Source organism: Cynocephalus volans, chromosome 1 (assembly GCF_027409185.1).
Source record: "Cynocephalus volans isolate mCynVol1 chromosome 1, mCynVol1.pri, whole genome shotgun sequence".
Taxonomy (NCBI): Eukaryota; Metazoa; Chordata; class Mammalia; order Dermoptera; family Cynocephalidae; genus Cynocephalus; species Cynocephalus volans.
The window spans coordinates 207,879,958-207,902,986 of NC_084460.1; the positions used below are offsets into that span (position 1 = coordinate 207,879,958).

Here is a 23,029-nt window from a genome sequence, read left to right on the forward strand (position 1 = left end):
AGACTTGGGTGCTTTAGTACATGCTAGTCATGAGAGGGCTGGATACCCCATCACTGAATTCCACGGGCTTTATGGAGGCTGGCAAGAAGGGGTCCACAGAGTTTCAGCAAATAACAATGGGCACTACAAATGGACTTGTGAAAAAATAGTATTAAAAATAGTATTCTGTTGGGCATCATTATTTCAGGTTTATTCCTATAAGCATACGTTAAAGAAACACAGAGAGGAGACTCTTTGTCTTTAACTCTTCCCTCATTTTGGAAAACTCATCAACCCACTGAGTAGCCAGTGGTGAATTTCCAGTGGTGATATTATTCCTAACTATATTTGGACATGATTCTGCTTCCTATAACACTAACTGTTCCAGCTTTTATAATGTGTACTACTGTTGGACCCTTATTTAATTCCAAACACTGGTCTAGTTCTGGGAATAACATGGTGAATGGGACCAACATGTTTCTGCCATCACAGAGTTTTGAGTCAAGTGGGAGAGACAAGTATTAAAGAATAAATTCTACAATTAGATGTGTAATTGCAAGAGTGATGAATACTTTGTAGTAGAAGAAAGTACTGTCAGAGCATAGAGAAGAGTTCCCTATGGAAGTGACTTAAGCTCTGAAGGGTGAGCAGGAATTAACCTTATTGGGCTCTAGGGGGCAGTGCGTGTGATTTGGTTTGAGACTGTACCTGTGGCTGCCCAGGTAAGGGAGGGAGTGTGGCACCTTGGAGGAGCCAAAGGGGAGCCAATGCGATGGGACGCAGTGAATGAAGGTGGAAGGTCAGGCAATCAGGATACCAAGGGGGTAGGGTGGGGCCCCATCAGGCAGGCACTTGTATGTCATGTTAAGAGTTTTATTTTTCTTTATTCTGAAAGGAATAGGAAGCCATTGATGAGCTTTTAGCATGGAAAAGACCTATAGATGACAAGCTGCACCCAAAGTAGTATAAATCTGAATTATTCAAAGATATATGGCCCCAAAAGGGAAAAAGAATTGATGGCAGGGGCGGAGTTGGGTGGGACAGAAGATTCTAGAAAGCCAGACAGGAGGCTGCTCCTCTAATCCAAGCAAGGGAAAGCAATGGTTTCTACAAAACAGTGGCGGTGGGGATGATGAAAAATGGACAGATTAGAGTGAGGTTTAGGAGCTACAGCCAATGGGTGATTGATTGGATTTGATTTTTGTAAATCTTCATGTAAGTCTCTAGCTTAAAAATTTTACACAGCTTTAAAATTTCACATAGCTTAAAATTTTCAGCCTCTCAAGCATGCATTCCAGTTTGCTTTCTCTGTGGTACAAAGCAAACAGATTTCTGGCCCTCCTGAAGTGTAGTCAATGCCTGGGCGGCAGGAAGCTGCAGGAGAATGTCCTTCTGAAGAGCGCGGTGGGGGATCTGGCTTTTCTCTGTTCCTGGCTTACTCGCCATTGTCTTTCTACTTAACAGGTGCCAAACAGCTGAGTGAATGATTTTCTTTCTCCCTCTCCTGGGAATCCAGAGGACTTAGCTGAAGCATTTATTGTAAATAAAGTCAAAGTGGAGTGGAGACATATTTATGGGAGAGAATACCCCATAAATCTCTCTTGTCAGGTATCGGAGTCCCGGGAGTTCTGAAGCCATCACCGGAGCCAGGCCATTGAGCGGGGACAGAGGTGGGGGCAAGGAGCTTTAGGCAGGAGTGGAGTGGCAGGCCTGTCGGCCTCTCACACCAGCTCACTCAGAGCAGATCCCCTTCTAAGTAGAGTTTACTCAATGGGCTTTGCAAGCCTTCATTTGCTCACAGGGTATCACTGATAAAAATAGTTAAACTGCACTTGTGGAAAACGTTTAGAATAAGACAGAGCTGGAGAGGGTGCCTATGCTGTCCTTGAGCACATTCTTTGATCTCAGGCATTGATGTTCTGAACCAACAGAGTAGAACAATGTTAATAGCATACTTACGGTATTGTGACTTTAGTAGGTGGGAATTAAAAAAAAAAAAAAGAGGTCTGCTGCTATTAATGCTACAGTTATTCTAGAGACATATAATTTGTGATTGGTGCCTGTGGGTTCCTTCCTGTGCTAAACCCCAGAGCCTTGCTGGATGGACTTGAGCTTAGCCATACAAAGGCAGGCAGAAAGTTTCCCATTTCACATACTAAATTGTGAAGGGCCTCTGGGAGCAGTTCTCTCCTTTCAGTCTAGGAGGCCCCCAAATCTCAGCATTGACAGGCAGTTTATTGCTTGTGTTATATGAAGTTTATGTTATTTCCACTTGTTTATTCTGTTTTTTCCTCCCCCACACCTTAGATTTCAACCATTTATGGAATCTATTTTTCCCTTGCGATCCTAGAACTGTTATAATAGAAGCTAGAGTGACATAGCATAAAGATCACTGTTCTGGGTGTCTGGAAATGGAATTGTCATTCTCATTTCTGTTCCAAATGGTTGTATGACTTTGGGCAAGTCATTGAATTTTTCTGGACTTTACTTCCCCCTGTGAAAACTATGAGCTATAAGATTCCCTTTCCACTTCTGCATTCTAGGAGGTTATTATCAGGGTGTATCCTAGAAGACCCACTTGTTTCAGAATGCTGTGAAGTATATGAAGTTTGAGAGACTCTTTTAGGCTTTAGAATGTTAGAAAGTAGAATTCAAACCAGAAATATTGATAAACAATTTTTAAAAGGTGGTGTTCTGTCTCTGTGGTATTTGCATTAGCTGATGAATTGTTCGGATATATTTCTAATCTGCTTTGCAGTTGAGCTAATTTTAATGGATGTTCTAGCCACTGGCGACTAATAATTTGCAATCAAAATGAGAAGTAACAGAGGCGCTTTGAGTTTCAGTCAGAGGCATCTGTCCACAAAGATTAAATGGATTTACAATGTGCTGTTAATGTCAAACAAAAACACAATTATACAGAAAGAGCTGGGAATGTTAGCACCAGGCTTATGCTTACTTGAGGTAGAAATATTCCATCCAAATGCTTTGTGGTAGTCTCATGTGGAATCATGAACTGCCTTCAGAAGTAAACCTTTATGCCTATGAAAATGAAGTTGTATTTGATACCTCTTAACTTTTGCTGTTAAATTTTTTTAAAGGGATTTATTGGAATATGTTATCACACGTATTCTTCAGACCATGAACACGTATTAATGAAGAATTTTTGTTGTTGTAAAACATGCAATGGAATTTTATCAGTTTTTAAAATTAACTTATTTTTAATTTATAATTTAAAATAAATTAATCATTTTTAATAACTGTACATATTTATGGGGTACATGTGATATTTTGATACATGTATATAATGTATATTGATCAAATCAGGGTAATTGGGATATCCATCACCTCAAACAATTATAATTTCTTTGTGTTGGGAACAATGCAAATTCGCTCTTCTCACTATTTTAGAATAAAATAAATTATTGTTAACTATGATCACCCTACTGTGCTATTGAATGCTAGAACTTATTCCTCCTATCTAACTGTATGTTTGTACCTGTTAACCAACCTCTCCCTATCGCCCTTCCCCCCTGCCCTTCCCAGCCTCTGGTAACCACTTCTGTACTTCTATGAGATCAACTTTTTTAGCTTCCACATATGAGTGAAAACATGGAAATATTTGCCTTTCTTTGCCTGGGTTATTTCACTTAACATAATGTCCTCCAGACTTATCCATGTTGCTGCAAATGACAGCATTTCATTTTTTTTAGTGGCTAAATAATATTGCATTGTGTATATGTACTACATTTTCTTTATCCATTCATCCATTATGGACACTTAGGTTGATTTTATATCTTGCCTCTTGTTGTGCTGCAACAAACCTGGGAGTGCAGACATTTCTTCAGCGTACTGATTCCCTTTCTTTATAGAAAGATTTATACCCAGTAATGGGATTGCTGGATCATACGGTATTTCTAATTTTAGTTTTTTTAGGAACCTCCATATTCTTTTCCATAATGGCTGTACTAATGTACATTCCCATCAGGAGTGTATAAGAATTCTCCTTTCTTCACATCCTCACCACAGTTTATTTTTTGTCTTTTTGGTGATAGCCATTTTAACTGAGGTGATATGATATCTCATTGTGGTTTTGATTTGCATTTCCCTGTTGATTTGTTATGATGAGCATGTTTTCATATATCTGTTGTAGATTTGTATGTCTTCTTTTGAGATATCTTTTTTGCATTACATCTTTTGCCCATTTTTTAATCAAATTATTTGGTTTTTTGCTGTTGAATTGTTTGCTTCTTGTATATTCTGATTATTAATCTCTGGGTAGACAGAAAGTCTGCAAATATTTTCTCCCATTCTGTAGGTTTCTTTACTCTGTTGATTGTTTCCTTTACCATGCAGAAGCTTTTGAGTTTGATATATCCCATTTGTTTATTTTTGCTTTTGTAGTCTATACTTTTTGGGTCTTATCCAAAAAGTTCTTGCCCAGACCAATGTCCTGAAGCATTTCCCCAATGTTTTATCCTAGCAGTTTCACAGTTTTGCATCTTACGTTTAAGTCTTTCGTAGCAATTTGAGTCGAATTTTGCTATGGTTACAGTCTATGGCCATACCACCCTGAACGTGCCCAATCTCCTCATGTAATGAAATCCAACAGAGTTTAAATTCCCTCCCATTTAAAAATTTTTTCAGTTTCTGTATTTTCTGTGTTGTTTTTTATTAAAGTCTAATGCATAGCTCAGTAATGGGTATATCTAATGAGCAGGTTGTCCTTAAGAGTTTAGAAAGTATTGGGTATTTTATGTAGCCTCTGCTAGTGCAGGTTATTGATTGCTATGATAGATTTAGATATACAGACTTGGAAACTCTCTTCTTGTTTCCAGCAGTGTACCTGCTTCCAGGGCTCCTTCTCAGCTTCTGGTTTGCTGCTTTAGATCTAATGAGGTCTGGGAAACCAAAGCATTCAGATAGTTAATACTGTATGTAAAGTAAGTGTAGGTAGGCCTGGAGGAAAAGACCAAAAGTCCTCTTCATGAGTGAATTGGCATTAAGTGCACAGATTTTGTAAGAGATATTTAATGTGTTATTCATTTTTATATTCCCAAGGTCTGTCACATAACCTGTCAAGTAGTAGGTAATGAATAATTGTTGTTTTAATGAAGGAATGCTCAGATTCCACTTTTTTTCATTCCTTGGGGTCTTAGACGTGTTTTAGAAAGGGACATTTCTTAGATAAGTGTTCACTGTGTGAGAGAAGTATTACTTTAATTATTCGATAATCGATATGGAAGCTTTTTGAGAAATGATAGTTACTACATAAATTTCTTGGAAGTGAGGCATCTTACAGGTAAGTCAATGTTGGTTTATATTAGATTTTGTAATTCTGAGGTTTGTGAGTGCTTTGATATAGTAATTATCCACAAATAATTTGCTTAAGATGCTAAAGCTCTAAATCACTCCTCATGTCATTCCTCAACCCTCTTGCCCAAGTTAAAAATAAAACGATGTCAGGATAATAAAAGCTGTGGCTGGGAAAAAATGAATAATAAAACAAACATCTCTTCCTATTGCATGCATGGCACTAAATCAAGGTTGCCACTTCAAACAGTGGAAAACAGTATGCAAAAGCTATGGAGAGTGTGTTTATTCTGTACTCTATATCTCCTTTTTTTCTTTGTAGCAGGCATCTTAGTGAACACCACACCTAAAATCCAGGCATCCAGCAGGCTGTCTTAAACGTGATGATTTAGATTGGGTGACACATTCATCTAAACTAATCCAGTTAAAGATAACTTAATTAAGAGAATAAAATTTGCCAGCACATTTCTGCTTCTAGAGGATTATTACATTAGAGTGTTCACATATATGCACTTCCTGCAAAAACACAAGCAGAAAAAAAAAAAAGAAAAATCCAGGAGTCTTAAATTTGAATGTGACCTGAGAGTTCATCAATGCTACCCTTCCACGTCCAAAGGATTTACTTTTAAATCAAAACTTTAACCTTTTGATGAAAACTGATGTGACTTTAAATACTTAGCAGTTTATTCAATAGTAACTGTATCTCACAGAAGAGGTAGTAAGTTGCAGATAGATGACAGTTTTACATAATGTTGGTCCAGGTAAACATATTCAGAAATACTATCCCTGTTACATCACTGAAATGTTTTCCAGGAGTGCAACACAAAATGAGTTTTAGTTTAGAGAGCCACATTTCATCAGTAATTAAACTTTTAATCCTTCATTTATTGCAAATTTTGTTTTATTTTCATTACTTGGTGCCTGTTTTTTCACTACATATAAAATGATTGATACTTAAAAACAAGGGTTTTTATATGTTTCTTTAGATTATTTATCTCAGATATATATTCAGAATATAATTGTATTTACATATGTGGTAAATTTAAAGGTGGTATTCTTTCTTCATGCAAGTGCTCATTTTTTTAATCTTCTATTTCTGAACTTGGACAAGGGATGTAAGACTTTTTAAGCTGCAGGTCACATTTTACTCCAATATACATGTTTTTTTTGAAATGGCAAAACCCCTCAGGGCTGTGTGATTTTCACTCATGTGTGTATTGAAAGTTCATAGCCAAATACAACTGAATAAATCATGAAACACATTTTCTCTCTATGCCTGAGAAATGCAAATCGCTATAGGTCAATTGTTAAGAGGTCTTGTCTTCATCTTGTATGTCTTGTTTGCAATTCTTTTTCATCTCTTCCAAGCACACACAATTCACTTTGCATTTGCTGGTTATTTATATGTTTTTTGGTTGTCCCCAAAGTTTGCTTTAACATGAGGAGGAACTATTCCCGATTGACTCTGCCTTCCTAAATGTACTGACTAATATTTATAGACATGCACGTATCTTACCTCATAAAAGCTACTGTCCTAAATTTCAAAGCCTAGGAGAGGGTAATCATTGCTCACATACCACTTTCATCACATGTTCACTCATATTGAAAGGAATATTAACCAACATGTAGGAGTTCATGGTTAAGATACAGATCTACAATGGTAGCAATTTTAATTTCTTAATAATTACACTTTGTCTTCCAATGATCTAGGAAAAATTTTGCTATTTAGAAAAATTCTGTACAGATGGAAGATGTGAAAGCTAAGGGCAGAATAGTAATTTATAAACTTAATGATTTCAAACAACAAAAAGGAATTATCTTAACTATTTTGAAATTAGGTGGAGAAATAATAAGAAAAAATATCAAAATAATAAGAAAATGTCTTAGTCAAATGCTTTAAAAGTAAGAACAAAGGTTACTTGGCAAGATTTTCTAAATGAATTAAATTTAATATTAACTTTTTCAATATTAATTAGAAATAGCTTGACTTTTCTGATTTTATTTTCTTTAATCCACACAAAAAATCCTTAGTGGAAAATTGTGAGTATTTAATACCTAAACACATAGAGACAAACTGACAGCCATTATTTAAATACTCACAGTGCTTTACAAAAAAGTTTTCTTTAATTTTATTCAATGACTTTTATATCATTCAAGACTGGTTTAGATCTTTAAAATTTACTGCAATTTGTATATGTTTTTGGAATATTCCTTTACTGAGTAACTATGGGGTTTTGGGGGGTGTTTTTTGTTGCTGTTTTTTTTTGCTTTTGGTAATAATAAAAGCATAGTCTGACATGATGGATGATGGATAGAATACTTAAACTGAAACTGCGCCAGAACATCTGGACATACTCAGAGTCTGCAAGTCACTTTCAAGTAACAATAAACACCTCAATTTACAAAGTACAAATTTGTGGGTGATCTAGGAACACATCACCAGAATTGAGGGCAGTTGATTAAATCAGCTTGTGCTGAGAGCCCCACCTCCCACGTGTGTGCCGTGTACCGTACATAGTCAGTGCTGGGACAACAGGCCAGGGGAAGTGAGTGGGAAGACCCAAGAGCATTTTGGTGAATAAAGCTGACTTACTCCAGTGACTTGTCCTTTCGTTTCAGCAAGAAAAGTCTCTAGTATGTGGGCACTAAAAGAAGGCAAGAGTATTTTCTATGTTAATCTCTCTTTCAAAGTTGCCGAAATCATTGGCACTGTAGCCTGACAAAGTATTGCTGAGAATGCTAAATTTATATGGCCAGAGCAGGGATATGAGGAAGAACTGAGATGACCGTGTACATTAGAACTGGAACCTGTTGTCCTGCTAAACTGAGAGATCCTCATCATAGCATGTGGCCCCAAATGCAAGTACCTGTTTCTCTGGGGATGCATATGTCTCTTCCTAAAAAGCTTGTGATTGTGTACATGTTTACTGTTCCTACAAATGTAATGGTTGCACATGAAAACATTTTCTGTGAAGTAATGAAATAGTATTTTGGGTGGCTGATCAGATATGGAAAAAGAAAATATATGTATCTTTTTTTTCTTGCCTGTGTAAATTAATATGCTTCTCAGGGTGTGAAGTGCCTTTGTGATCATCACAATGTAGGTGTAGGGGCAAAGCTTGCCCAGTAAGGGTGATGAAACTTTTTCAGGCTCAGATTATATATTTAAGTAAAGTGAAAGGGAGGAAACTATTTTTTTCCCATTGACATAGAATGTGATTACTTGCTGTCCTTGTCAAAAGATATATGATCAGCCTTCTGGATAAGGCCGGCTGGTATGTCTATAGATTAGATGCAAAAAATGTGATAAACATCAATGGGCCTCTCTCTCATCTGTCCATTCCCTGGGCCCTTTCCCACAAAAAATAATTAATTAGTTAAAAGATCTGGCATGTTACAAGCTAATGTTGGAAGCTTTACTTGTAATTAGTATCCATCAGAAATCAAAACGGGTACACTTGGAGGATTCTAGGGGCAGAATTTCCATGGTCAATTCAGTACTGCTGCTGCTTTCAACATCTTAATTTTTTTCGCTGTATGGATTTTTTTTTTTTTTAATCGCAATTCACTCTGTAAGCACTAACCAAAACTGAGGACAATTATTTAAAAAAATGAAAATATATTTAGGGTACTTTAGCAAGTTATTTTTTAAAACATATTTCTCTTCAGAGCTTCTTAGGACATCAAGTAAAGGACTGGAAACATGAAAAATCCTACTTTATTTAAAATCCTGGCCTTGGAGCTTTTCTTTTAGATGAAACACTGCCTAACTATTAAGTATGGATACTGAGTTGGATATACATACAGGCTTTGGAATATAATAATTAGAGTGGCACAAATCATTTATTAAATGTGTATTGTCTACTTGGCACCACATTACGTTATTGATCCTCAGATCAACTTTACAATCAACGCTTTTGTTATCTTCTGCTGTATACAGGTAAGGAACTGAGGCTTAGTGTAGTGCTCTTTTACCTACCCATAATCCTGCCAACTGGGCCAGTTGTTGAGTTAGGGCTGAATTTGGAGCTCACAGACCCCTCTAGCCCATTGTCCAGACTGAGTCACAAACCCTTCACACAACAGGCTGGATCACTAAACCCCTCACACACAGGTCTATGAGCTAGGAAACCTGCTAAAAGGTCCTTGGAGCTGTAGGTTGGAGAGCATGACTGCATGTGCAGCAACCGATAGAGGCAGATGCCAGCCAAGTCACAGTGCAGCACATGCCTACTAACTCCACCCACATATAACTTGCCTATAAAAAATGTGCTGCACCACCCCCAACCTGCCCTGAGGTTGGGAAAATTCTATTTTCCCAACCCTTAGAAAGGTGAAGTAAATCATCCAAGCTTACATTGCTGATAAGGATGGAACAGGGATTTCAACAAAAGCACTCTAACATAGAGACCACATCTGTAACCATGACATTATACCGTCTTTGTGTCACCAAATTTGTAATTTTTTAACTAGTGTAATTTTATAACACTAGAAGTGTGTTCATAGACCTCAGTTTTCCTGTAAATTGCTGAATGTACTCTCAGTAATTGCCACCCTTGCTTTTCTGCGTGTAGGTCCGTGGGGACGGTGTGCAGGAGACTGCGGGCCAGGAGGAATACAGAGTCGTGCGGTGTGGTGTTTTCACGTGGAAGGGTGGACAAGTCACCTGTCTAACTGTGATGAGAGCAACAGGCCTCCCAAGGAAAGAAGTTGTTTCCGAGTCTGTGATTGGCACAGTGACCTCTTCCAGTGGGAGGTGTCCGATTGGCACCGCTGTGTGCTCGTTCCTCCCGCCCTCGGCGAAGTCCAGCCTCGGCCCGCGGAGTGCGTGACGGCTCAGCACGGACTGCAGCACCGGACCGTGCACTGTGTGCAGAAGTTGAACAGAACCATGGTTGCAGATGAGATATGCGAACACTTCGCTCCTCGGCCCCCCACAGAGCAAGCTTGCCTCATTCCTTGCCCCCGGGATTGTGTTGTGTCTGAGTTCTCACCATGGTCCAAGTGTAGCCAGGGATGTGGGAAGAAACTGCAGCACAGAACGCGCGCGGCCATCGCTCCCCCTCTCTACGGCGGTTTGCAGTGTCCCAATCTGACGGAGTCTAGAGCCTGCGATGCCCCCGTTTCCTGTCCTCTGGGGGAAGAGGAGGATACCTTTAGCCTTAAAGTTGGGCCATGGAGTAAATGCAGACTGCCTCATCTTAAGGAAATTAACCTAAGCGGAAGAACCGTTCTGGATTTTAGCTCTGATTCAAATGAGCGAGTCACCTTTAGGCATCAGAGCTACAAAGCACATCACCATTCCAAGCCCTGGGACCTACAGATAGGTTATCAGACCCGGCAGGTCTGGTGTACAAGAAGCGATGGGAAAAATGCGGTGCTAAGGTAGGAGGACCTCGATGCCCGTATCTTTGATTCACCCAAAATATTTTACAGTGCAATTTTATAAGGCTTCTTTATGATTTTCTACAATGAGAAATTTGCAATCAGGCTCATAATTTGGGTTTTTAGAAGTTTCATTTAAGAAATTTTCAATTTCAGTTGCAGATTTTAGAAATTTTGTAGTCTAGTCTTTGTAGGCAATGTTTTACATTTTATCAAGAGAGCAACTAGTATAAATATAGGTCTTTGTTACTGCAATAATAGAAGACCAAGTGGTTCTTTATAATAATAATAATTCAAGCTCACTCTCCAATTTGGAAAATGAATTATGTAAATATTTATTGTTTTTCAAAATGTTTATGCTTTTAAAATTTGTTTTAGTTTCTGTTAGTTTACTTTTGTTTTCACCATTATGGAAATTCTTTTACATCTGAGTCATAGATTTTTTAATATTAGTAATAACAGCAAAAAGTTAGTCCAAGAGTGCTTTCTTTGGCATTGCTTTGATAAAAATGTAAACTTGCATTAGCAATAATTATATTTACCTACCTGTAGAGGGAATGGACTAAAACTCTTAAAAGAAATAGTTTGGATTTCAAAATTATTTATAATTTTTTAAAATTGTAGTCTAAAACACCATTACATAAATTTATAAAAATATGTTGAAAGTAATATTTGTTTAATTTTCCTCTAGAAGATCTTAAATGGGAGGATTGATGTTTAAATAAATTTTTTCCAAATTAAGATGAATTTCAACAGTACTTAAATTATCAAACAACGTAACACTCATCTCTAGAATTAATCATTATCATCAGTTGCTGTTTTTTCAGGATCCACAGCTGGCTGGGAGACACCCAGAAGACTATTTCTGCTGTTTATGAACAAATAATGTAATGACTGTGTTTTCTTCCATTTGACTTCGCAAATGAATATATTTTATCTTTGATGCTTCCTTCTGATTTATGCCATATACAATTGGCTATTACTTTGAGGAGTGAAGAGTGGGTTTTTATTGCTTCCCTCTATAAGCCCAAAAAGATTTAACAAATTATTTGGGTTTTTTTTTTTTTTTTTTTAAATGATTGTGTCAAACATTGTTTTCTTAATATTCTGTACTGTATTGCTGCAGTGAGCATTGTATAGAATTTTTATATTTTGTTTGCTTATTTTTCCATGTTCTGTTTTTTAAAAAAATTTAATAGATTTTATTTTTTAGATATATTTTACATTTATAGAAAAATTGATCGCAAGTACAGAGAGTTCCCATATACTCGTTCACTGTCCCCAACACAGTTTCCCCTATTATTAACATTTTGCACTAGTGTGATATTGTCTCAGTTCAGGCTGTTCCATGGACTCGATGTTTGTATCCCCATCAAATTTATATGTTGAAATTCTAAATCTAAATGTGATGTTATTAGGAGGCAAGGCCTTTGGGAGGTGATTAGGTCATAAGGGTGGAGCCATGATAAATGGAATCAATGCTGGTAGAAGAGACATGAGAGCTTGCTCTTGCTCTCTTTCTGCCACGTGAAGACACAACGCGAAGTCATCTGTCTGCAATTCGGAAGAGACACTTCACCAAAATCTGATCATGTGGTCTCAGACTTCCAGCCTCCGGAACTGTGAGAAATAAATTTCTATCATTTATGAGCCACCCAGTTTATGGTACTTTGTTACAGCAGCCTGAATTGACTAAGACAGGCTGTTATAAAGAAATACTGTACATTGAGGGCTAAAATAACATAAATTTATTTCCACAGTTCTGGAGGCTAGAAAGTCCTAAATCAAGGTGTGAGTCCACTCTGTTCCTGATGAGGACTCTCTTCCTGGCTTGCAGATGGTGGTCTTATTGCTGTGTCCTCACATATTGGGGGAGTGATGGGGGTGGGAGAGGGAGGGGGAGAGAGAGAGAGAGAGAGAGAGAGAGAGAGCGCTCATGTTGCTTCTTATAAGGGCATTTATTCCCTCATGAGGGCTCTATCCTCAAGGCCTGATTACCTTTCAAAGTTCCCATCTCTAAATTGGGGGTCAGTGTTTTAACATATGAATATTGAGGAAACACAATTCAGTCCATAGCACCTACAATTGATGGGCCAATATTGATACATTATTATTACCTAAAGTTCATAGTTTACATTAGGGTTCACTCTTTGTGTTGTGTGTTGTATGGGTTTGACAAATCTATAATGACACACAGCCACCATTACAGTATCATACAGAATAGTTTCACTGCCCTAAAAATTCCCTGTGCTCCATCTATTAATCCCTTCCTCCCTGCCTCCCTCCTTCTCTCTTGTCCAAGCTCCTGGCAACCACTGATCATTTTACTATCTGTCTACATAGTTTTGCCTTTTTCAGGATGTCTTATAATTAGAATCATACAGTATGTAGCCTTTTCAGATTGATGACTTTTACTTAGCAATATGAATTTAAGTTTACTCCATGTCTATTTGTGACCTGATAGCTCATTTCTTTTTATTGCTGAATTTCAATAGGTTTGTTTATCCACTCACCTATTGCAGGACATCTTGGTTACTTTCAAGTTTTGGCAATTGTGAATAAAGCTGCCATAAAAATTCTTGAGCAGATTTGTATTGAGAGTATAAGTTTTCAACTCATTTGGATAAATATCAGGGAGCACAATCGCTGGATAGTATGGTAAGAATATGTTCAGTTTTTTTTAAGAAACTGACAAACTATCTTCCGAAGTGGCTTTACCCGTTTGAATTTGCACCAGCAATGAACGAGTTCCTATTGCTTCACATAACCACCACTTGTTGTCAGTGTTTTGGATTTTTGCCATTCTAATAGGTGTGTAGTGGTGTCTTCTAATTTTAATTTGCAAATTCTTAATGATATATGATGTCAAGCATCCAGTTCTGCATTTGTTTGTCATCTGTGTATCTTTGATGAGGTGTCTGTTCAGATCTTTTGCCTATTTTTTGAGTTGCTTTTCTTATTGTTGAGCTTGTAGAGTTTTTTGTGTATTTTGGATATCAGTCCTCTATCAGATATGTGTTTTGCAAATATTTTCTGCCAGAATGTGGTTTGTCTTTTCATTCTCTTAACAGTGTATTTTACAGTGAAGGAGTCTTTAATTTTACTGAAGTCCAGTTTCAATATTTCTTTCAAGGATCATTCTTTTGGTGTTGCATGTAAAAAATATCACCAAATCCAAGGTCTACTAGATCTTCTCTTATATTGTTTCCCAGTAGTTTGATAGTTTTTTGTGTTACATTTGGATCTGTGGTCCATTTTGAGGGTTTTTCTTTTGTGAAAGGTGTAAGGTCTGTGTCTATATATTTTTTTCTTTATATGTCTAGTTGTTCCAGCACCATTTATTGAAAAGACTATTCTTTTTCCATCGAATTGCCTATACTTCATTGTCAAAGCTCAGTTGACTGTGTTTTTGTGGGTCTATTTTTTATGCCTACTATTTTTATTCAATTGATCTATCTATGTATTCTTTGTCAATAACACACTGTTTTAAGTAACGTAGCTTTATAGTATGTCTTGAGGTAGGGTAGTATCCATCTTCTTAATTTGTCATACAATATCATGTTGGCTGTTTTGGATCTTTTGTTTTTCCACATAAACTTTATAATCAGTTTGTTGATATCTACAAAATAACTTGCCAAGATTTTGATTGGGATTGCATGTAATGTATAGATCAATTTGGAAAGAACTAGTATCTTGATAATATTGAGTCTTTCTATCCATGTATATGGAATATCTATTCATTTATTTAATACTTCTTTGATTTCTTTTATCAGGGTTTTTCAGTTTTTTATAAAGATTTTGTGCATATTATGTTAGGTTTATATACTTATTTTTGGGGTGCTAACATAAATGGTACTGTGTTTTTAATTTCAAATTCTAATTTTTCATTGCTGGTATATAAGAAAGTAATTGACTTTTGTGTATTTACCTTGTATCTGCAAGCTTTTTATAATCACCTATTAGTTTCAACCTTATTATAATCTAGGTTGCGGCTGTTGTTAATTCTTTGGGATTATCTACATAGACAAGCATGTCATTGGCAAAAAAAGGACAGTTTTATTTCTTTTTTTCCAATCTGAATATGTTTTATGTTATTTTCATGTCTTATTACATTAGCTAGGACTTACAGTACAATGTTGAGTAGGAGTAGTGAGAGGGGACATCCTTGCCTTGTACTGGAAAAATATCTGATCTCTCACTAATAAGTATATTGATAACTGTAGTTTTTTGTAGATGTTCTTTATCAAGTCAAGGAAGTCCTCCACTATTCTTTCTTGCTGAGAACTATTATCATGAATAGATTTTGCCAAATACTTTTTCTGTATCTATTGATATGATCATGTGATTTTTCTTTTTTAGCCTGTTGATAAGATGGATTACATTAATTGATTTTCAGATGTTGAACTGGGCTTGTACACATGGAGTAAATCCCACTTGATGGCAATGTATAATTCCTTTTTATAGTGTTGGATTTGATTTGCTATTATTTTGTTGAGAAGTTTTGCATCTATGTTCATCAGAGATGTCAATCTTAGTTGTCTTCACTTGTAATGTTTTTGTCTGGTTGTGGTATTAGAGTAATGCTGGCCTCATAGAATGAGTTGAGAAGTATTTTCCCTGTGTCTATTTTCTAAAAGAGACTGTTGACTATTGGTATAATTTTTTCCTTGAATGTTTGGTAGTGAACCATCTGGTCCTGGTGCCTTCTGCTTTAGAAGGTTACTAATTACTGATTCAGTTTCTTTAATAGATATAGACCTATTCAGATTATTGATTTTTCCTTGTGTGATTTTTTTTTTTGTCTTTTTGTGACCGGCCGTACCGCGCTCAGCCAGTGAGCGCACCGGCTATCCTTATATAGGATCTGAACCCGTGGTGGGAGCACTGCTGCACTCCTAGCGCTGCACTCTCCCGAGTGCGCCATGGACTTGGCCTCCTTGTGTGACTTTTAATAGATTGTGGCTTTCAAAGAATTGGCCCCTTTCATCTAAGTTAAAAATTTGTGGATATGGAGTTGTTTATAATATCTATTTATTTTTTAAAATATCTGTGGGATCATTAATAATAGCTCTTCTTTCATTTCTGATATCAATTTGTCTTCTCTTTATTTTTTAGTTAACTTGGCTTGAGGTTTATCAATTTTTTCAGTCTTTACAAAGATGCAGCTTTTGGTTTTATTGATTTTTCTCTATTGGTACTATTTCTTATTTCCAATTTCATTGATTTTGGCTCTAATTTTTATTTATTTTCCTCTGCCTACTTCAGATTTAATTGCTTTATTCCCCTTAGTTTTCTAAGGTGAATGCTTACATTATTGAATTTAGATATTTCTTCTTTCTTAATATATGCATTCAATGCTATAAATTTTCCATTAAGTACTACTATTTCTGCATCCCACAAATTTTGATAACTTGTATTTTCATTTTCACTTAGTTCATAATATTTTCTCTTGAGATTTCTTTCTTTGACCCATGTGTTATTTAGGAATGCATTATTTAATCCCTATGTACTTTGGGGCTCTCCATTTATCTTTCTCTTACTGATTTTTAGTTTAATTCTGTTGTATTCTGGAAGCGTATGTTGTATGATTTCTATTCTTTTAGAATTGTTAAAGTGTGTTTTATGGCCCAGAAATGTGGTCTACCTTGACGAATATTTCATGTGAGCTTGAGAGGAATTTATATTCTGCTATTGTTAGATGAAGTATTCAATAAATGTCAATTAGATCCAGTTGATTGATGATGCTGTTTGGTTCAACTATGTTCTTGCTGATTTTCTGCCTAATGGTTGTGTTCATTACTGATAGAGGGGTGTTGAAATCTCCAACTGTTAATAGTGGATTTATCTCTTTCTCTTTGCTCTTATATCAGTTTTTGCCTCATGTATTTTGACACGATGTTGTTAGGTGTATGCATATTAAGGATTGCTATATCTTCTTAAAAAATTAACCTCTTTATTATTATGTGATACCCTTCTTAATCCCTGATGATGTTTTTGCTGTAAATTTTCATAGTGAGGTATCTTTAAAACTATTTCAACTTTCTTTTGATTAGTGTTAGCATAGTACATCTTTCACCATCCCTTTACTTTTAATCATTCTGTGTCCTTATATTTAAAGTATGTTTCTTATAGTCATCATATAGTAGGGTTTATTTTTTATGCACTGACAGCCTCTGTCTTTTAATTGCTGTATTTAGACCATTGATATTTAAAGTTTTATTGATAGAGTAGAATTAATATCTATCATATTTATTAGTTTTTTATTGTTTTTCAATTCCTTTTTTCACCCTATTTCCTCTCTTCTTCTGTTCTCTCTGGTTTTAATTAAGCATTTTATATTATTCCATTTTCTCTCTTCTCTTAGCATATCAATGATAATTTTTATGTACCATTTTCTGTAGTTTCCCTACAGTTTGAAATATACATTTACAACTAATCAAAGTCCACTTTCAAATAATACTATACTCTTTACAAGTAGTGTATGTACCTTATAATAGAATATTTCTTCCTTCCCACTCCTTATAACATTGCTGTCATTCATTTCAGTTATTCCTAACCTATAATCATCAAATACATTGTTGCTGTCATTATTTTGAACAAGTTCTTATTAGTTAGATCAATTAAGAATGAGAAAATAAAATATATTATTTTGCCTTTATTTACTCCTTTGCAATGGTCATTTTCTATTTTTGTGGATCTGAGTTTCTGACCTATATCATTTTCCTTCTCTCTGAAGATCTTCTTTTAACATTTTTTGGCAATGTAAGTCTATTGGTGACAAATCTTCTCAATTTTGGGGGGGGAAAGTCTCTACTTCTTCTTCACTTTTTGTCTTTGATCTTCTGCAGTTTAAATGTAATATGCCTAGATGTATACTTTTTGTTACTTACCCCTTTTGGTGTTCTCTCAGATTCCCAGATCTGTGACTTGTTGCCTTTTATTAATTTTGGAAAACTCTCAGGCATTATTACTTGAAACATTTCTTACATTCTTTTCTTTATTTTCCTTCTGATATTGCCGTTATGTGCATGTTATACTGTTATGGTCTGAATTTTTGTCACCTCCAAAGCTTGTGTGAAAGACTGATCCCTAATATGGAAGTGTTGAATGGTGGGGCCTTTGGGAGGTGATTGGATTGTAAGGGCTGTGCCCTCATGAATGGACTAATTTATTAATGAATTAGTGGGTTAATGGATAAGTGGATCAATACAGGAGTGGCTCTGGTGGCTTTATAAGGTGAGTAAGTTTTCATGCTAACATGCTCAGCCTTCTCACATGTGATACCCTGTGCTGTCTTGGGACTCTGCAGAGAATTCCCACCAGGAAGAAGGCCCTCACCAGATGTGCCCCTTCACCTTAGACTTTCCAGCCTTCAAAAATGTAAGAAATGAATTACAGTTTTTTATACATTACCCAGTTTTAGGTATTCTGTTATAAGTACAGAAAACCATATAATACATACGTCATTTTCAATTGTATCACAGTTCTTGCATATTTTGTTCCTTTACTCTTTTTTCCCCTTTGTATTTCAGTTTTAGAAGTCTCTATTGACATTTCTTCAAACTCACTGATTTATTCGTAGGTTCTATCGAGTCTATTGATGAGCCCAACAAAGGCACTGTTTATTTCTGTTGTAGTGTTTTGATTTCCATTATTTTCTTTTGATTCTTTTGATCTCACTGTTTACAATCCCCATCTGCTCTTTCATATCATTCACTTTCTCCATTAGAACCTTTAGCATATTGATCAGTTGTTTCACACTCAGTCTGATGATGCCAGAATCTCTGCAACATCTGGGTTTAGAAACTCACTCTGTCTTTTCAAACTGATTTATTTATTTAGGTAGTTTTTTGTCTTTTAGTATGTTGTGTAATGTTTTGTTGAAATCTGGACATAATGTACTGGGTAAAAGGAACTGAGGTAATAGGTTTTTAGTGTGAGGTTTTATGTTTGACTGGCTTGAAGTTATGCTGTGTTTGCAATAGCTGTAGGTGTCAGAGGCTAAAATTTTTTCTGGTGTCCTTGTTTTTTCTTTTTTTTTTCCTTCCCTGTTGTCTTTGAGTTTCCTTAAATACTTCTTTCTAAATAAGATCTGAAATGAGCAATACTTTCAGTTGCAATCCCCTGATGCAGGAGCCCTATTGATGATGTGCTAAGTTTTGGGGTTAGAAAAATCCCACTTTTGGGGTTAGGAAAAATGTTCTAAAGTCCTAAGATTAGATCCCAATATTTTATTGAGACTGGGTCTGTGGGCTGTGTCCTTCACAAATACTTCTCAATATCGCCCCCCCTGCAACACCTTACGTAAGACAAGAAGGCTATTGGGTATTTTACATCTCCCATGTCAGTTAGGGTCTGGTAAAACCCCAGTTGGTTAGACTATGGTAAAATACTTTTTCAGAGCAGGCCTCGTTAAAACTAACAGAATTCTCTGGATGTATTTCAGAATGTCTACCCTCCTTTCCCTCTGCTGGAAGCCTGATGAAAATTTTCTCTGATCTTCACTGTGAGAACCTGTCAGGGCTTCTGGTGGTAAAACTCATAAAAGTGTAGAGTCCCTACTAGGGCTGTGCCCCCTTGGAGTTCTAAGTATCAAGCTTGTCCACACTGAACCTCCAGTAATTTTTCAATTGAAGTTGGAATTTTCCTTTCATAGTACTAGCTCCAGTGGATGATTTCTGCTTCTGGCATTTCCTCTAGGAAGCTGTAATTCTCTGTATCTGCCTGTTTGTCTCTTTGCTTTTGGGAGCAGCCATTTACCCTGTGGCTTCAATTCTTTGATGGATTGAAGAAGAGTTGTTGACTTTCAGTTTGTTTAGCTTTTTTCTTATAGTGAGGACAAGAGTGACTGCTTTGAAGCTCCTCGCATGCTAGATTGAAAACCAGAAGTTACCGTGATTTCTTTTGAGTTCTAGACAGCATAATGAATCAAAACAGCCTTCTTTACTTTATGCCATGAAATCTGTAACATTCATTTAATTTAGTCACCAAAAGATTAGGAAATGATTCATATCCTTTCATGAAGTGATTAGGTTACCAGTAAAATATGGGACATTTCTAGTTTTCTACCTTCCACTTCCAAAAACAGAAACATGAATCCTGATAGCTGTGTGATCACATGGTTAACAATATTATTTCATTTCTATCCAACCTGATGAACTATGTTGGCATAGTCTATGAAGATTTTTGCTAAAAAGGTTCAAATCTCTCTCTAAAAAGTGCATTTCTTTTTTTTGTGTGTGTGTGGATTTGATGTATTCAGGAAAACATTGACATCTTTGTGCCTCTATTGCCTTCATTATAATTTGTCCTAAAGTAGAGATTTCTTCTACTCTGTACTTATATCTAACTTTGGAACTATTTCCTTCTGTTGGTCTCTGTAGAGACATGTAGAATTTTGCTTCCTCTGTTTTGATTATGGTAGCTGTTGGTTGTCATATCATTTGGGATAGAAAGAGCTGTTTTTAATTTCCATAATGTAATCTCCTGCATGTGCCCTGCTGAAAGTCACTTTCTCAATCTAAGACACCACAGAGCTTTAATTAATGCCCTTTACTAGCTATCTCATTGATTACTGTGACTTTTGATAATCACGTCAAGTGATTTTCCCTTCACAGCTATATTTGCAGTGTGGTGGGCAGTTGTATTATTGCTCCTGCTGCTCTGCTATCTCATCATTGATTCACCTCTCAGGCTTAAAGATCTTTTGTTTTCTCTTGTCTCATTGCACATCCTAATTTTTCTCTCTTATTTTGACAGGAGTTTCTCTGAGGTTCCATTACTATGTTTTAAAATAGCTGTCATATAGCCTATTCATCATTCTTTCTCAGGTATCAATGATGCTATTATCGACTTTTTGTAATACCTTAACTTGTGAAATGAAATAGTGTTCTCTATTTTGTTTTGTTTCATGTTGTTTCTTTTTTCATTTGTTCAGGGTAGAAGTACCTCTCAGTTAACAAATCTGAGCTACAGACTAGGCAGACTGTTTATATGAATAAAAAAGTGATTTGTATTTATTGTTTTGATGAATAAAACTCAGATGAATGGGTTTTACTTTTATTTTGATATAGAGGCACACTTGGTATGGGCAATCTTTTAAGAGCTATGATCATTTGGTACCTGTGAAACATACTTTAAATTCTCAGACTACTTTAGTTAAATAAATACACTGTGATTTCCCTATAAAGGAGTGCCTGAAGGATAATAAATTTTAAGACTATAGAAAAAGTCATCTCTAAAGCTCAGATCTTATTGTTACTTTATTTGTTTGTCTGTTTTATCTCTACTACTAAAGTAGATCTGTAAATAAATTTTATATTTCCTTACCTATCCAAACATAAACAAATGCAGAACTTGAACAACACAAGTCCTTTTCATAATCTATTTTTTGAAAGTAGTAGAATATATATATATTTTTCCTTTTTTGTGTGTTGGTGGGAATGACAGTGGAGGACTTCTTTTCTTTTCTTTTCTTTTCTTTTATTTCCAGTTCATTTCCAGTTTTAGATTTTATTTCTTCCTTCTTATCCATAATAATTTAATTTAAAAAAATATATTGAACATTCACATGTTTCTAAAATTTAAAAAAGTACACAGTTATATTAAAAGGAGTGCACTCCTTCCTATATAACTTCATCCCATGTCTCCTACCCCTTGTAGGTAGCCAACACCTGTGTTTTCCACTTTATCCTCTTTTTACTTCTTTACATCTTCTTATTTTCTCTTCTTTCCTACAGAAACGTAGCATATTGTTTAGTCTCTTTTGAATTTTTTTAAATTCAAGATTATTCCTGGAAATTGCTTTATATTAGTTACTCAAGATCTTCCTCTTTCTTTTTCTTTTTTTTTTTAACAGTTGGATAGTACTTTGTTGTGTATGTGCAACCATAGTTAATTTGAACAAACTCCTATGCTTGGACAGTTTGGTAGTTTCCAATAATTTTCAATTACAAATAATTTTTCAATAAATAACCTTTTGCACATGTATTTCGGTGTTGTTGGAGGTATATCTTAAGGATAGATTCCGAGAAATGTGATTGCTGGATAAAAGGATAAATGCATACAAATTTTGTTGAATATTGCCAAATTCTTCATGGCAGTGATACCGTCCTTGCATTGTCATCAGCAGCCTTACAGAAAGAGCATAATTGTCAAGCTTTTGTGTTTTTGCCTATCTGATGTGTGAGAAATGGTGTCATAGTAGAGTTTTGATTTGCATTTTTCTTAATTTGCATGAATTTTAATATTTGCCCATATATTTAGGGGCCATATTTGTAGCACTTTTTGTAAATTTTCTGTTGATATAGTTTGCCTATATTTCTATACACAATTTTGTCTTTGCCCTCATTTTCAGAACTTTTCATTTAGAAACATAAGTCCTATATCTCTGATATATATTGCAAATAATTTACCTCAATTGGCCATTTGTATTTTGACTTTGCTTATGGTGATTTTTGCCATGCAAAAGTTAAAAATAATTTTTTTTACATAATCAAATTTAACTATCTTTTGTTTCACTGCATCTGGAATTTTAATGATGGTTAGAAAGTCTTTCTCCCCACCCAGCTTAAGTTTACCCATGGTTTTTCCAAGTGTGTGCATGATTTTATTTTTTACATTCAAATCTTTGATCAGTTTGGACTGTGTTCTTACATGTGGTGTGATGAATGGATCTAATTTTATCTTTTTCCAAAAGTCTTTCCATTGTTCAAGTACCATATATAAAAAAAGACTCTCTTTTCGTCTCTGTAATTGAGATTAAATGTTTATCATATATTAGATAACTTTATATATTTGAATTTCTGACTACACTCCTATTCCATTTGTCTATTTATGAGCCAATCCCACACTATTTTAATGAGAGAAGTTTAGCCAACATTTTAATATGCAATAGGGCTAGTCCCTCCTCATAGCTATCCTTTTCTGTCTTTCCTAGAAGTTTCTATAATTTTTTCTTACAGAGTTTAAGATCATCTTGTCTAGTTCCATAAAACAAGCTCATTGGAACTTTTTGTGATTACATTAAATTTATAAATAAGCTCTAGAAATAGCTAAAATCTTGATGATGAGATGTCCTAATGAAAAACAAGGGCTATCTTATCACTTGTTTCAAGTCTATTTTTTAGTCTATTAGTGTTTTATAGTTTTTGTTTAATAGAGACCTTGAACTCTTCTTATTTCCTTAAGTTGCTATTGCGGATGTGGTTTTATCATCCATTTTGTTCCCTACCTGATTAATGCAAAATGTTCTTTAATTTTATAACATGCTAACTTGCTCAGTTCTTTTATTATTTTATTTATTTTTTATCATTTATTCTTTAGTAGCTTTCAAATATAATGTCATGCTTGT

General features: G+C 35.4%; 1 protein-coding gene across 1 annotated transcript in view; it reads left to right on the top strand.

The window, feature by feature from the left end:
- THSD7B (thrombospondin type 1 domain containing 7B) overlaps positions 1-23,029 on the top strand; it is a 691,892-nt gene that overhangs the window by 134,426 nt on the left and 534,437 nt on the right. Inside the window, exon 2 of the mRNA XM_063077053.1 lies at positions 9,867-10,677. Within this exon, the coding sequence (XP_062933123.1) occupies positions 9,867-10,677 (811 nt within the window). The remainder of the gene's footprint in view (positions 1-9,866; positions 10,678-23,029) is intronic.